The sequence below is a fragment of the Acomys minous genome, assembly GCF_964271855.1.
Source record: "Acomys minous genome assembly, chromosome: 15".
NCBI lineage: Eukaryota > Metazoa > Chordata > Mammalia > Rodentia > Muridae > Acomys > Acomys minous.
Genome location: NC_140497.1, coordinates 57,109,414 through 57,125,954, shown reverse-complemented (window position 1 = coordinate 57,125,954; position 16,541 = coordinate 57,109,414). Strand labels below are relative to the sequence as shown.

General features: G+C 46.1%; 1 protein-coding gene across 5 annotated transcripts in view; it reads left to right on the top strand.

Annotated features, from left to right (window-relative positions):
- FRYL (FRY like transcription coactivator) overlaps positions 1-16,541 on the top strand; it is a 236,645-nt gene that overhangs the window by 210,467 nt on the left and 9,637 nt on the right. For all 5 annotated transcript variants that reach the window (XM_084759709.1, XM_084759707.1, XM_084759705.1 and 2 more), the window contains 6 exons: positions 2,063-2,266; positions 4,708-4,872; positions 8,413-8,660; positions 11,166-11,373; positions 12,558-12,707; positions 13,717-13,815. In XM_084759709.1, the coding sequence (XP_084615835.1) occupies positions 2,063-2,266; positions 4,708-4,872; positions 8,413-8,660; positions 11,166-11,373; positions 12,558-12,707; positions 13,717-13,815 (1,074 nt within the window). The remainder of the gene's footprint in view (positions 1-2,062; positions 2,267-4,707; positions 4,873-8,412; positions 8,661-11,165; positions 11,374-12,557; positions 12,708-13,716; positions 13,816-16,541) is intronic.

Genomic DNA, 16,541 nt, shown 5'->3' with positions numbered 1-16,541 from the left:
CAGCCTCTTTATTTTATTTTTTTACGTATGCATGCTTTGACTGCATGTATGCCTGCATTCCAGAAGAGGGCATCAGATACCATTTCAGATGGTTGTGAGCTGCCATGTAGTTGCTGGGAATTGAACTCAGGACCTCTGGAAGAGCAGCCAGTGCTCTTACCCACTGAGCCATCTCTCCAGCCTAACTTAAGCCACCTTTAAAATATATATATATATATTAAATTCTATGTATATTTTGCGTTTTTCTTTTTTTATTTTCAAGAAGGGCAGGAACAAAAATGGGACGGCCTGAGACCTGGTGCTCTGCCCTACGTTCCTGAGCGGCTTCTAAGTCCGTCTGCAGTTACTTATTTTTCTTGTTCAGAATTCAGACTTCTAAGGGCTCTTGACATTTTCCTAACGGTTAAGGTTATTATGTTTTCTGTTTGCCTTTTTTCCCCCGCAAAGCGCTCTGGGAATGCATTTGAGCTCATGCAGCCGTCTGAAATGTCAGCGGGCACGCCTCCAGCTTTTAGCGGGGCCTCTGAAGATGCTTACTGCAGTTCTGCCTCTGCTTCAAGTCACAGTCTAGAGGTCTAGAGGGAATGGAGGGGCGCTGACCTGAACCCCAGAATTTAGCAAGCCAAGGTTGCATACTTTCTGTACACAGCCGTGGTTAAGATAGAACAATGGGAAATACTTGGGTGGGATGGCTAAGGCAGAAACAAAGCAATCAAAATGGAACCCCTAAACGATTCTCTGGTTTTGAAAGCGCGCAGTATACGTTCATTCATTCACCCATTCGCCAAATGCATCGTGAGGCCAGGTGTCGCTGATGTGCTGTGCAGCACCGTCATATTTACAAGTAAAGTGCTTTTGAAACCCTAACCTTGTAGAACCCTAGAGCATCTAAAATACCTTGAGAAACAGTCAGAGTAGATGGAAAGGTGCCATGGGCAGGGTTCCTAAAGCCCTCTCAGCCCCAACAGTTTGGGTTTAATCTGTCAGTTTTGCACAATTGACTCCCGCCTAACATTCCATTTGAAAGAAGAATTCCTCCGTTTAGGGAAAAAAAAAATTTTTTTTTCTTTGAAAACCTCTATTTCAGACAACCCCTTCCATGTGAAGGGATATAAATTAATCGCGTTTTGCCAGCTTAGTATAATTTGTCACCCCAGGGCTTTAGACTGCTAAGACTTACGTTCTTCTGAAACCGAGGCTCGGCACACACACAGCATAAATCCTAGCTGGAACAGAGCTGAAATGTGCCATCTCTCTTGCGACCTTTTTTGAAGTTGGCAAACAGTTGTGTTTTGATAGCTTGGATCTTATTTCAAGTTGTATTGACAAATGACCACCGCGTTAGCTGTCCCGCAGATGAAAATAACTGTGACCCTGTATTGTCGTCAGTTGAATGTGGGTACTTTAAGTCAGTTATTGCATCGTACCAAGTATTGCTGTGTACATTTTGAAGATTTTTGTAAATTTTTCATGTTGCCAAAGTGTACCACGGAAGCGTTGTTCTACGTGTCTGTCTCCAGCTCTTCCCCAGTTCAAATCACATGTTGGCTTCCCGCGAAAAGCTAAGTCCGGAGCTTGCATCCGTCTTTGGGTTTGAGAAATCACAGAGTTCTCCCAAAAAGCGTAGCATATATTTGAATGTGCGTCTTTGTTCTCTCTAACTCTGTGTGTTTTCCTTTTTGCTAACCAGGAGCTGCAGGTAAGTTGCAGCCTGGTGTTGTGTGGTTTGTGTCTCTGTCTTCCGTGTGGTCTCATTTGTGTCTGTGTATTAGAGTAGAAATGACCTGGAGCGTAGATCTAGTCGGTCCCCCCCGCAGCACAAGATGAATTGTCAAGAAAGTGACTTAGTAAAAATGGCCAAACAACCTTTAATCTCTATAAATATAAACATTTGATGATGGGCTAACCGTTGAAAGAAACAGAAGGGCTGATTGAAACTCTGCTTTTGGTAATGCATTCAGTGATTTTTTTTCATCTTGGTGTATGTTTCTGGGCGTCTTAACTGCTGCAGCATCGATAAGCCTGTAGCTGAGTTCTCAGAAATTGTGTCTTGTTTTTCCAGGGGGAAAGCATGGACAATTTTAACTGGGGAGTGCGCAGGCGCTCACTGGATAGCATTGACAAAGGAGACACACCATCCCTCCAGGAGTACCAGTGTTCTAGCAGCACCCCCAGCCTGACCCTCACGAACCAGGAGGACACCGACGAGTCCTCGGAGGAAGAAGCTGCCCTCACGGCAAGCCAGATCCTGTCGCGCACACAGATGGTATTACTCTCATTTTTCCATGAAGTGGAGGGGCCTTAAGTAACTCTCAGCTTCTAATTGTCTGCATGCCTTCTGACTGCCATTGCAGGGTGTGAAAATGCATGCACCAAAAGAAGCATTCTGGTGCTTGTGACAAAAATCAAACTCACAAAGTCAACCTGTGTGCTCTGTGACACACGGCCTCCCCTCAAATGACACATTTTTGGTATGGGTTGGGGCACCCCCACCTTAGTCCACAGTTGCCTTTCTTTCTTGGTGTGCAAAACTTTGAATGTAGTGTGTAAAAGACTGAACACAACATTCATCCTTTTCAGGATTAAGTTTGGAGACCGGAAAGATGGCTCAGCAGCTAAGAGCATTTTCTGCTCTCTTAAAGGGAGCTGGATTCAGTCCCTAGCTCCAGAAGACTCTATACCCTCTTCTAGGCTGTGTGGGCACCTGCACTCACACGCACATACCTACACACAGGCACACATGTACACACATGACCTCTGTGTTTAGGAAGGTGAAAGTTAGTTATGTAAAGTTCTGGCTCCCATCCCAAGGGCGATGTGGCCAACATGAACAAGGCTGCAAGGCTCAGCTGCCAATTCAGCAACGTGTGGGCTGCACAGAAGCCTGAATTTGCAGGCATAATAGGTTGGGGTTTGGAAACAGCAGCATGGAGAGCAGAGCTGTGGCACATACGGCGCAAAAGCGTCCCTAGCATTGGCGAAGGTTACCAGGCTCTTACAAGAAGGCTTTTGTCATGCTGAGCTCAGCCTATCTCTCTGTAGCACAGACCCCTTGCTCTACACTGTGGGTCAACCCTTGCGGCAGCATTGCACTGAGCAGGCAAAGTGTCAGGCTGTCTGTCCGTGGTCAGCCTCCTGTCCTCTCGGCTATTTTGACGGCTTCTTATTAGCACAAATAATTCTTTTCCAGTAATTCCCGCCCCCCCTTCCCCCCAGTTTCCCTGATCCTCACCTGACCATGCAAGGCGAGCCCGGTTAGTGCAGATCTTGAGTGTAGCAGGCTGTCTAGTGCCTGGGCATTTCACCATGGCACTAAAGATTTGCCCTGCAGGGAACTAGTTTAGAAGAAGGAAGTTACTGGCCCCAGGGACTGAGTCAGCACCCATGGAGGCCAACCATACGCTACAAAGCTGGCTCAGATTATACAAACTGTGTTTATAAATTCAGGGGCTGGCATTGCCCACTTTGTAACTCTGGGAAGTTGTGTTTCTATTTATTTAAAAGAAGACCCTAGTAGTAGTGCCCAACACATGGTGAGCGCCTAACAATGGCTAGCTCTCCCGAAATCCATGGGGCAGAACGGACTCCTAACTGGCAAGGGCAGCACCAGCCTCAGTAAAGTCAAGAAAAATCACTTGAAATTACTTTGTCTCCATAGAAAAAAGTATTTGCCTGTGTGTCGAATACTGACCCAGAGAAAACAGTGACAGTGCTTAACTTCACCGATGATACTTTATCGTGTCTTTGTTATAGACAACGCTACAGTTTTTCCTAGCTTTTTTCCCCCTTGTCTTATTGAAGCTGGGCGGTTGATTTTTGCATACCCTACTGAGGGTGCTCTGCACCGTGCATGCCTGACCCTCCAAAGTTCCCACTGTCAGAAGCCCTCAGGCTCAACATGGAGCTCAGTAGTCGAATGCTTGCCTGACTTGCCTGGCGTACATGGGGTCCTTGGTTCAATACCAGCACCACAAGAATAAAGAAATCCTCAGACTAACCGAAACATGCCTTGTGGAGCTGTGGGTATAGCCCAGTTGGTTGAGTATTCGCTTAGCTCACACAAAACCCTGGCTTTGATCTCAGTCACTACATAAGCTGGGCATAGTGGTACCTGCCTGGGAGGTAGAGGCAGAAGGATCAAAAGTTCAAGGGTCACTAGCTACAGAGAGTTTGAGACCTGCCTGCAATACATGAGAATCCAACCACTGCCCCCTCCCCAATGAAACAGAACACCAAATACATGAAAAATACAAATTCACTCAAGGCTAGTCTAGTTCTAGATGGCTTTCAAGTCTCTCCCTTTGTTTAGATTTATTTGTTTGTTTTATTTATTGTACATGAGTGCTTTGGCTGCAAAAGAGGGCATCATATCATATCAAAGACGGTTGTGAGCCACCATGTGGTTGCTGGGAATCGAACTCAGGACCTCTGGAAGAGCAGGCGGCACTCTTAACCACTGAGCCACCTCTACAGCCCATCTTCCTTTGTTTAGTTAGCAACATTTAACCTCTGTGGGTGTGTGCTCCATGGTGCTAAGGGATTAGCTGCTTCCGTTCTGATACGTGCTAGAAGCGGGCAGAAGGCTAACTAGGAAACCCTAGAAGGTCTTTATAACTCACCCAGTGAAGTTAGTTGGTGATGCATGCTATTTCTTGCAGCTGTTGTTGCTAATGGACGAATCCTCCTCTCCCCTCTCCCCACCCCCAGCTAAACAGTGACTGTGTGGCGGATGACATGATGCCTGAGCAACAGGACCTGCTTCAGTCTCAGGATTCTGCCAGCAGCAACACAACAGAAGACGTGCTGCAAATCCGGGATGAGACCCCCAGTTTGGAGGCCTGTCTAGATAATGCTAGCAGCCAGCTGCCTGAGGTGGGGAGAGATGGGGCTCGCGCATGGCCAATCTAGGCTCCCCAGCACTCTGCCACATCCCTTGCTTTTTCTTCCCAAAGAGTTGTCAGATGACATGCTGCTAATTATTTGATTTGTTTTCAGTATTTCTAACCTGTTGGGTTGTTTTAAACAAAACAGTCAGACCTGGTTGGGTTGCTTTTTGTCTGTGTATACGTGTGATTTTTTTTTCTTTCTTTCTTTTTTAAAATTGACATGTTGGAAACAGCCTACAGGTTAAAAATAATGTCAAGTGTGTCAATGAGCAGTTTGCATTGCGGAGTTCGCGTGACTGGGTTACTGTGCAGGCGCTTCTGTGGGGGAGAGCAGGCATTGCCTGGGGCGCTGTGTTTCTGTAAAGGACTGCTTCTGTGTGTCCCTCCCCATCCCTTTTGCTTTGTGTGGGTTTTCTGTGATTGGTGGCTATGACTGGGTTAGGACCTCAGGCTAGCTGTGTTAGCAACTGGCTCAATGAACCTTGTCAAAAGACTGGAACCACTAGTATTATGGTTTTTGGAAAGGCCTGTGAGAAGAAAGGCCAGATTCCAAGCTAATGACTGGCCAAAAATAAGTAAGTATTAGTTGTCTTAGTGTTGGTTTTTTAAAAAGATGGTTATAGACACTTTTTTTTTTTTAATGTAAAAATCGCTGTGGCTCTGTGAAGCATGGGTTTTGCTTGGTAAGTGATAGAAACCAGTGCAATTTTGTTCGTCTTAATGAAATTCAATGTCGTTGCTAGACCTTTGCTCACATGGTTATTAGATTGTATTACTTTTGTAAGGCAAAGTCACATGTTTTTATTGGGCTGAGAATTGGATGTGTCTGGACCACCTTTAACAGGGAGCAGACATGTTTTTAAATAGAGGCATTTTGGCTCCCTGATCCACAGAAAAATATCGATGGCTCAGTCAGGTATTCATTGGGATTTCCCTGGGTGCCAGAGTTTCATCGAAAGGCTAGGAAAAAAGGAGATGGTGATCTTTACTGTGTACATTAAGGATGATTGAAAAGGCATTTACAAACATGATAGATAGATATGTAGGTAGACAGACAGACAGACAGACAGACAGACACACACACACACACACACACACACACACACTTCAGTACAGGAACTCAGTAATATGTTGAAGGATTTGTGAAAATTCAGAGGGTAGCCAGCTGTTTTCTGGCGGTGACAGGGATAGAGACAGCTTTCAGGGTATTTGGATCTTTCGGGTAGAGGGGTAGCATACGGAAGACATAGCACATAAACTAGCATGGCATGTTCAGCTGACTGTAGGGAGTTCAAGGTCCAGGGAACAAAATGGCTGAAGGACAGGGAAACGAGAGGAGAGTCCACCGTGCGTGGTCAGGACTCCATTCTCAAGACCGAGACGTCATCAGAGAGCAGGATTCAGGAGCTGGCTCTGCTGACGCACGTTGGATTATTGCCAGAGGGACCAGCTTAAAAAGAGGAAAGGCCTTTTTGGATCTCAGGTTGGTGCTTTCCGTGCCTGAACGACTGGCCTGTGATAGCAATCATGGCGGAAGCACACACCAAGCAAGTCTGTTGACTGTGGCCTTGAATGAAACAGCAAGAGGGAGGGAGGAGAGCAAGGTCCCACAGTCCCCTTTAAGGGCACACCACCCCCCAATGACCTAACACCCCCCAACACACAGAAAGGCCACCACCTCCCAATAGTACCATGATGGGGAGCAAGCTCTTACTTCATAGACTTCAGGGAATATTCCAGTGCCACAGCACAGCAGCACCTGTGCCAGGATAAACACGTGTGTGTCTGAGCCCAGGTGCAGGTGCTACATAGGCAAGCATCCATCCATTCACTACCCACTCACTCATTTCTTCTTTTTGTAGGCAGGGCTTGCTCTGCAGCCCGGGTAGTTCTTGAATTCATGGGCGTCCTCATGCCTCAGCCTCTTGAGTGCTGGAACTCCAGGTGTGAGCTTTCTTTCTCAGCTCAGCCAGTGCTGTTGAGCCCTGTCCCCTGTTAGATACTAATAAAATCGGCAGCTGGTGGCATGGCACTTAGTTCTTATCTAAGAAGCAGGTGACAACTCGAGGAGTTATAATGCCTCTAGCCTGTCAGTGCACCTGCTCCCACATACACATACCCACATGCAGACGCACGCGCGCGCGCGCGCGCGCGCGCGCGCGCGCGCACACACACACACACACACCTCTATACAAATAAAAACAATGAAAGTAATCTTTAGAAAAAACCTTCCTCTCTGATCTCTTCAAGACACCTTTCTCTAAGCCCCCCATCAGCTGTTTCCTCCAAGAGTGGCCTCAGCCACCCCAGGTGGTCATGCCTAGCCCCTTCTTTTGTTGGGTCACGGCAGACACGTGTATGTGGCTGGTGCTGTGTGTGATTTGAATTCATATGCCAGTATACACTGTTGCCATTTACATATTAGCCTGAGTCCTCTATGAGAGCCCAGGCTCATGGTTTAATTTGCAGCAGAGAACCTGCCTAGAATAGGCTCAGAATTCTTTTCATGGGTGAGTTTTGCAGAAGAGTAAACTACGGCACAAGCTAACGCAGAAACTCTAACCTCGGCTCGCTCCTCACGTTTTATAGGGAAAATTCCATTTTTAAACCAGAAAAGAAATGTTCAAAACTACTGTAAACATAAAATAATGTAGGTCACTACTGAAAAAAGGTTTATCTTGGCTTTTAAACCAACAGTGGTAATTAATTTATTTAGCCAGTGTCCATTGGGCTTCTCCCCTTTGGCAGTTACTGCAACGTTTTGTCAACATATTAACAGCGGATAGGAAGAGAGACTACCTAGACTGCTATTCTAGCGCATATTTCATTATGATTCTCTAAAGGCTAGGGGTAGGAGCCATTTTGTTTGATAAATGAGCTCATCGTTCATTTAGTTTCAGAAGTTAACAACTTAAAGTTTCATCCTCCTTTTGAGAACTCTTTCTTAGCCAGAAGGCTTTACTGGCTCTCAGAGCTACAGTGAGCTATCACTGCCTTATTGCCTGGAGCCAAGTCTCCACCTCACAGTCCCAGGGAAGTGAACACAGTTGTTCACTCTCGACCCATCTTCTTACCTACAGTCAGAATTCTCTCTGTTCCGGTAAAAGGAATGCTAGGTAGTTCAAATAAAAGAGGCTTTATAGTCATAATGCCAAGTTTTCTTACATAGAGATAGAATGTATACGAGAGGAGGTATTTTAGCAAAGGCCATAGCTTCCAGTCAACACTTAACTCTTGTACGTAAGTGGGAAAGGAAAACAGAATAAAAAGTGTTAGGTGTTTTTATATAGCAGTTGGATAATTTTTAAAATTCTAGGATAAGGATTTGGCTCTTCTATACCAGGGGGTGGGGGGGGGGGAGCAGTGGGACCATTTGAAAAGACAATTGTATATGTTAACAAATCAAAAACCGTACAACCTAGACAATTTAAATGGAAATGGCTGTTGGCAGGCATCCCTTAGTGAGTGCACTGATAAAATTCTCTCAGTGATGTTGCAGGCTGCTAACGCTGTGGCTATTTCACAGGATACAAGCTCAGTGTTACAGGAGGAACTTGTTACAGCCTTTGAAGATGAGGGGCCATACATTATTCAGGATCAGCAGGAGCCACTGGCGTGCCAAGGAGTTCTTGCGTTAGAAGAACCCGGCATGCCCGAGCCTCTGGCCCCTGAGAGCTACCCCGAGTCCATCTGCGAAGAAGACGTCACCTTGGCTTTGAAGGAGCTGGATGAGCGGTGTGAGGAGGAAGAGGCTGATTTCTCGGGGCTGTCTAGGTGAGCGTAGTCACACCTAGGGCGGGGCTGTCTAGGTGAGCGTAGTCACACCTAGGGAGATGAGTGTCGTTCCATCCTCACAGTCCCAGGCGCGTCCCTCCCCCACTCCCGTTTATGCATTTTCATACGTTGGTATTTCGTCTACAATTTACTGTCTTCATTTTTAAAGATGAGCACGCTACAGCTGCTTGTTTGTTTCTGTTAGCATCCACATGCAATAAAAACACCCACCCCTAACATACCATGTTAAAGGCAACCAAATGTGCCTATTTGGGCAAAATGCCAAATGGCCAAGTGTTAAAATCAGTAGCAGAATGAATTCCTGGGCTACCAGAGTACACCTAAAAGATATCTAAAACTATCTCTCAGGAGTCAGATGTGAAGTCAGATTGCTGTAGGAAGTCTGAGGGATCACTTCCGGGTACCGAAACATCCATTGTTCCCTTCAGGTGTTTCTGTTGTGCACACTCAAGATGTATAGTGAGAATGTGCAGAATTCTCAAACAAGACTTTTCTTCATCTTTGGATTAAGTTGATTGGTTATTGCCCAAGTTTTTAAAGGAAATGCTGGTGGCTCTTAGTAACTCAATACACCAAACAGTTCTGTATTCAGAATTATGATACTAAGTCTATTTCTCAACAGTATGGCTGCCTAAGACCCACCAGTAGTCATGCTGGTGTGATAGGGAAATGTTTACCAGGGCCTGCCCTCCTAGATAACGAGCTATAAGCAATCAATGGTTGATCAGAGAGAGGAGGCCCTATAGGATATATGATTCAAATGCTCAGCCCTAAACACATATAGATAAGAGCAGTACCAAATGAACTCTCAGCACTGTCTGTGTGTGTGTGTGTGTGTGTGTGTGTGTGTGTGTGTGTGTGTGTGTGTAACAATAATGGAGAAGTCATAAATCTGAGAGGGAGGTAGGGAGAGAGCAAACAGTGAAGGAGAAAGAGGGTGGAATAGAAATCATGGAAAGTCAATGCTCATATATGAATTTTTTTTTAAATCACTGAGAGCTAGGCATGGTGGCGCACGCCTTTAATCCCAGCATTTGGGAGGCAGAGGCAGGCAGATCTCTGTGAGTTCAAAGCCAGCCTGGTCTACAAAGTGAGTCCAAGACAGTCAAGGCTACACAGAGAAACCCTGCCTAGAAAAACCAAAAATAAAAAAATTAAAATTAAAAATAAAGTTAAAAATCACTGAGGGAGTTTGTTTTAACAAAACATGCTGTGTGCTAGACCTGTGTGCTCAGTAGACATGCAGCAACATTCTAGTCAGTAAAGTGCCTTGCTACCGCACTAGCCTGCCTCCTAGTGTTGTCATATGGAGGCTTTGGCAGACATAGGTTTGAGGCTCCTTGTGGAGAGTCTAGAAGATGCTGTGCAGCAACAGATGTCCTAGTCCTCTGGCGCTTCGCATCCCTCCACCCTCTCTTCCTCGGTGTTCCATGAGTGTTAGGTGTACGGTCGCCACCATGTAATACGAACCATTCAATGTCCAGACTCCAGGTTTCTCTGTGCGTGTGTAACTCAAAATACCGAGACTGACGGGAACACTTCATCTTTTTCCGTGGATCCAGTTTTATGTTTTGACTGATATAGGAATGATAAATTCCTGAGATGAAACAGCCACCCTCCTGTCCACTCCCTTGTCTGTTTCACTGCTAGGCGCATGCAGGCGCATCTGAAATAGCTGAGTATATGCTGTGGCTGCTAACATGGGCTTTGGGCCTGTGACTATACATGTACTTGCACACACACACACACACACACACACACACACAAATAATATAAAACTAAAACTAAATAAAATGGTATAAAGGAATCCAGAGCAATCACAATATGAAAGCATTGGAGATAGAGTCTCGCTACATAGCTCTAGCTGTCTTGAAACTGTGTAGACCAGGCAGGCCTTGAACTCTCAGAGAATCACTTGCCCTTCTTCCCTAGGTCTGGGATTAAAGTATGCACCACTGTGCCCAGCCTAATGGAGGTAGATGGCGTCAATCCAGCAGTAGCATGTTTTAAACTTGGGTTAAGACAGTTCCTTGAAATTAAAGAGTTTTAAAATAGAAAGAAGATGCACTTACTTGGCTGTCCTAGGGAGTCTAGGCTGCATGCTCTAAGTCAGCGGTTCTCAGCCTTCCTAACTGCGGCCTTTTAATACAGTTCCTCAGGCTGTGGCGACCCCCAACCATAAAACTTTATTGCTACTTCACACCTGTAATTTTGCTACTATTAGGAATTGTAATATAAAAATATCTGCTATGAGACCCCCAGAGGGGTTGGGCAGGACCCAGAGGTTGAGAACAGCTGCTGTGTGTGTGTGTGTGTGTGTGTGTGTGTGTGTGAGAGAGAGAGAGAGAGAGAGAGAGAGAGAGAGAGAGAGAGAGAGAGAGAGAGAGAGAGAGAGAGAGGTTCCATTGAATGATGTAAAGTACTGTGTGTCTGTTCCTTTGAGATCATGTGATGATGACCATGGTTTTCATGTCTACCTAACAGTCAAGAGGAAGATGAACAAGATGGTTTTCCAGAAGTGCAGACATCGCCTCTCCCAACACCCTTTCTGTCTGCCATAATAGCAGCTTTTCAGCCAATGGCTTATGAGGACGAGGAAGAAGCCTGGCGCTGCCACGTCAATCAGACGCTGTCAGACACAGATGGGTCCTGTGCAGTGTTTACTTTCCATGTGTTTTCAAGGCTATTTCAGGTCAGTGACAGTTAAGGCTTCTGAACTCACATTATAATAATCTGGTAAAACTAGGCTTCTCTACTCAATATCTCAGGTTTTAATGTCCCTACTGATTTTCTTTAACAAGCGTTTCTATGAATGTATCATTTCCTTAGTTTGTAGCATTGCACATAATTCTCCTGGTATGTTAACCACTTACTAGTACAGATGTGAAAACCGGAAGTAAAACTGCTACAGAACTCCGACACAGGGTCTAAGCTGGGTACCAGAGAAATAAAGGCACGCTATTCAGCCTGCCCTCCATCAGCTGTTAAAGGAGGTGCACAGTGTTTATACAGAGGTGCTAAATGACACTTGCATCACTGTGGGAACTCAGTACCTAAGGTAGCTTTTTGAGTGCCCATCCTGTGCCACTTGCTACCCTAGAAGCTTTTCTTTTTTTCTTTTCTCTTTTTGTTTTGCTTTGTTTTTCAAGACACAGTTTCTCTGTGTAGCCTTGACAGTCCTGGACCAGGCTGGGTTCGAGCAGCGATCCGCCTGCTCTGCCTCCCTGAGTGCTGGGATTAAAGGCGTGCACCACTGCACCAGGCTTAGTAGATGCTTTTCGATTAATATTCTCCTCCAGCACCATGGCACGTGGGTACCATTTTGAGCATTGTGTGGGGAAAGGAGCAGCCTAAGGCACAGAGAGGCCACCTGTTAACTGTCCACCACCTTTCTCCCCCACCCCGCCCCCATGCACTCCAGCCTCCGATTTCCTTCCTGGGCAGTCTTTAGTGCTCAGTGCTGGGGGCTCACCTCATCTCCTGGCTTTCTATTCCTAATTCTTCCTTGCCAGTGATAGCAGGAGTCTCCCTGTGCTTCTGTTTTCTCCCCTCAGTCTCAGCGTCCACTAGCACTGCCACACACATGTACGCAGATACACATTAACTATTTCCTACACCCGGCTGGTTCACCTCTCCTCAGGCAACGTCTGGCCCGATGCCCCTGGGAGGTCACTACTCATGCTGAGGGACCCAGTGGATTATCATTTTGGTCATTTCAGTTGTAACACATATTTACATAAAAGTGGAGAAAGGCCTCGTGTGTGTGTGTGTGTGTGTGTGTGTGTGTGTGTGTGTGTGTGTGTGTGTGTAAGAGAGAGAGGGAGAGGGAGAGGGAGAGAGGGAAATACTAACCGTTTCTCATGCTTTTCCACATAGACAATCCAAAGGAAGTTTGGACAGATAACTAATGAGGCAGTGGGCTTTCTTGGTGAGGGTCTGCAGCGCATTGGGACCAAGTTTAAAAGCTCATTGCAAGTAATGATGGCGTGTTCGGAATGCCCCACCGTCTTTGTGGATGCTGAAACGGTAAGCCAGGCGTCATGGTGCGCGTGTGGAAATCCCAGGACTTGGGAGCCTGGGGGTGGAGAGTTTGAGGCCAGCCCAAGGTGTGTAAGTGAGCCCCAAGCCATCCACCTGTCTATGGCGAAAGCCTACTTCGAAACACAAAGTCAGTAAGATGACTGCACTGGAGGGCCGTCGTTTATAGGCCTCTTGTAAAGGCGGTTCTCAATTTTGAGTTGTGAGGGTTCGTATCTTTTTGTTTGTTTGTTTGTCTCTCTGTATAGCCTTGGCTGTCCTGGACTCACTTTGTAGACCAGGCTGGCCTTGAACTCACATCGATCCGCCTGCCTCTGGCTCCCAAGTGCTGGGACTAAAGGTGTGCCCCACCATGCTGGGCTCATAGCTTAACCCTGTTGTACATATGTAACAAAATGTCATCCCACCCAGGCACGGTGGAATGTATCATTATTAATCTGGACTCCAGGAGGCAGAGAAAGGCAGATCTCTGAGTTCCAAGCCAGTAATAGTATATATAGCAAGCTTTAGGCCAGCCAGAACTATGTAGTAAGACTCAGTCTGATAGATAGATAGATAGATAGATAGATAGATAGATAGATAGATAGATAGACAGACAGACAGACAGACAGACAGACATAAGATATAAGATAGGTAGATAAAAATCCTTTCCAGTGTATGAAATGCTATATGCAACTTCGCTGATTCTGCCCTCTCCCTAGACATGTAGAACCCAGGATGAGGAAGCTGAAGTGTCACACTCTAGCAATGTATGTCCTTTCCTGTTCTTGAACAAAATCTGGTAGGATACAGCTAGACCTCTCATCACAAAATATCCAGAGCCCTTTGGTCGCCCCTGACTTGCCGCGGGCTCTCATAGGCTAGAAAACTGCACGCTCAGAAGCACCCAGGATGGTCAGGACCTTAGAGGTGTGTGCGCTGGTCTGACAGGGAGCCTAACCGGCTGGCAGGCTCTCACATCCTTCCAGGACTGAGATCAGTGTGTCTGCTTCCACAGCTGATGGCGTGCGGCTTGCTGGAAACACTCAAGTTCGGGGTCTTGGAGCTGCAGGAACATCTGGATACTTACACCACCAAGAAGGAAGCGGCCGAGCAGGTAAGTCTCTCCCCCCCCCCCCCTCCGACACACAAACAAGCATTTGTTTCATTACACTGCAAGCGCTGACCTGGGTGCAGAATACCCCAGACAGGCAGCTCTCGGTGTCCTTAAGCGGTTCCTGAGAGCACAGTGAGAGGCTGCAGCCGAGGTCAGCACGGCAGAGGGGGCAGAGGGGAGGGTAAGTAGTGGTGCTTGGAAATGCGAGTGACAGACCTGTGTACAGAGCATCTGCTGCCTCTGAGAAAACTTATCTTTCACCGTGGTGGTGTGGTTGGAGGAGGCGACAAGCATGGGACAGATTACAGTTGTGCCCTGCTAGGAAATGGTCGCCCTTGCAGAAAAACAGGCAAGGGCGAATGCTCTCCCAGACAAGCTTTAGGTTTTTTTGTTTTTTTTTCTAAAATAGATGAAACTTTCACCTATTTGGTATTAAATTTAAATTTCACCTATGTGGTATTAAATATTACCACATTTAAAGACCTATGAAAAATCGAGTGTGAAAAGCTGGTTCTTCTTTCCTTAAATATTCTAGGTAAGAATTTGTAGCACAAACTGTGCATGTGAACACAAGTTGAGTGTCCCTGACCCAAAAATCTGAAATCTAAAATACTTCAAAATCTGAAAACTCAGCTAGGCGTGGTGGCGCACATCTTTAATCCCAGCACTTGGGAGGCAGAGGCAAGAGGATCTCTGTGAGTTCGAGGCCAGCCTGGTATACAAAGCAAGTCTAGGACATACACAGTGAAACCCTGTCTCAAAAACCAAAAAAACAAACAAAAAAATCTGAAACTTTAAGTACCAACATGATGTCACAGCTAACCTCATGTGAAAATATAATGTACGAAAATGAGTCCCAGAAACTTAAATTAAGACTGTGGCAGTAATGCAGACCAACCAGACCGCCCCCCCCCCCCCAGTGGCTTGTACAGTGGAACCCTTACTTTCAGATGGCTCTGTTCATACACACTTTGTTTTGTGAACAAGTAGGAGTTGTACAATGATGATGTACCTGTAGGCTATGTGAATACCACACACACACACACACACACACACACACACACACACACACACTCACACACACTCACACACACACTCACACACACTCACACACACACACACTCACACACTTACACTCACTCACTCACACACACTCGCGCGCGCACACACACACACTCTCACACACACACACACACACTCACACACACACACAAATTCTGTTCTAGACTTGTTTCATTTTTTTAAAAAATGAATGTGCAAATATCCTCAAACCTAAAACACTTGGTCCCAAGGTTTTTGCCTAAGATTAATAATGTATCGGTCACACAGTTATTAATAAAAATAAAAGTACCAGTAACAAAAGAGACTCCTCAGTCAGATGATCTGGCAAAGCTGTTGTAGGCCAAGTACCATGCGTGATTTCCAAAGAGAAGGGGAATTTAGCGGGCGTGAGCAGTGACTCTGAATTTGAGGCTGGAGGATGACCTCGGAGAATGAAAATGGCTGTACCACGGCTTCCTGTCCTTCCCAGCGGAGTGTGAGTGCATATTTGATCTAAAAGAATGATAAGGTTGAAGAAAAGAGCTCTCAGCTCAGGGAACTGTCAGGCGCGATGGGGTCTCCCTAGAAACACCACAATTTGTGTGCAAATGTCCGCGGAATGGCTAGGTACAGAGTCCGCGTGAGTCGGGCCCACCAAGGAGTGCTACTGAAGGAGTGATTCGTGTCAGGTGCCCGTGAAAGGTGCCATCGCTTCATGCTTTGGTCATTACCGGATACTATCCTTTGCTTTTTTTAATTATTTATTTATTTAATTATTTTTAATTATTTTCTCAGTCTTTATTTTAAATATAGGCTTGTGGGCACGGAAAGGGCATACTATGGCATGCGTGTAGCGGCCATAGGGCACCTTGTGGAAGTTTCCTCTTTCCTTCCACTGTGTGAGTCCCAGAAACCCAACTCAGGTCATCAGACTTGGTGGTGAGCACCTCTGCCCACTGAGCCTCATGCGTGCTTTTTATTGGATGGATGTATTGAGGCTACTTTTCTCTCTCCTGATGCTATAATTCTCACTACTGAAGCCTCTTTTGATGACCAGAACACTTTTGCTTTAATTCAGTGTGAGGTAACAGTCTCTCCCACCGTGGTTGTGCCTGGTGGATCTTCGGAAGTCACTGCCTATCCTAGACACTGTGGCTGGTACCATAACGGCTCAGTGATCAGGCCTCGCTGGTCCACACTCCTTTCCAGCACAGCTCAGCACCACCCACATGCAGTCTGCAATGGTCTGTAACTCCCTCCAACCACCGGACTTCACAAGACAAGCCCTTAAGAGGCCTTTTACAGTGTCCGCTTCAAGCTTTGCGAAACTCTGGCCCATACCAGCCATAGAGGAAAAGAGAGGCATCCCAGCTATGAGCCCGCAGGTCAGGAGGAAGTAAGGCCTGCTTGGAGCTTTGAGGCTCTGGCCAGGCCATCAGAATCAAACCGGCAACAGCGCATACATACATTTATCTGTAACCAGTATCAACTGGTTATATGCATAGCAAATATTTTTTTTCTCCTCACTGTTATTTTAAGCCATCACGTTTTAGGGTGCTTGATTGTACAGCAACAGATTAACTTCTTTTAATGAGGTAACATCAAATGCACAGAGATAAATCTAGCTAACGGTTTGCTAGACTGTCACCGTTCCAGACATCACCGTCACAGCCACCATCACGTCC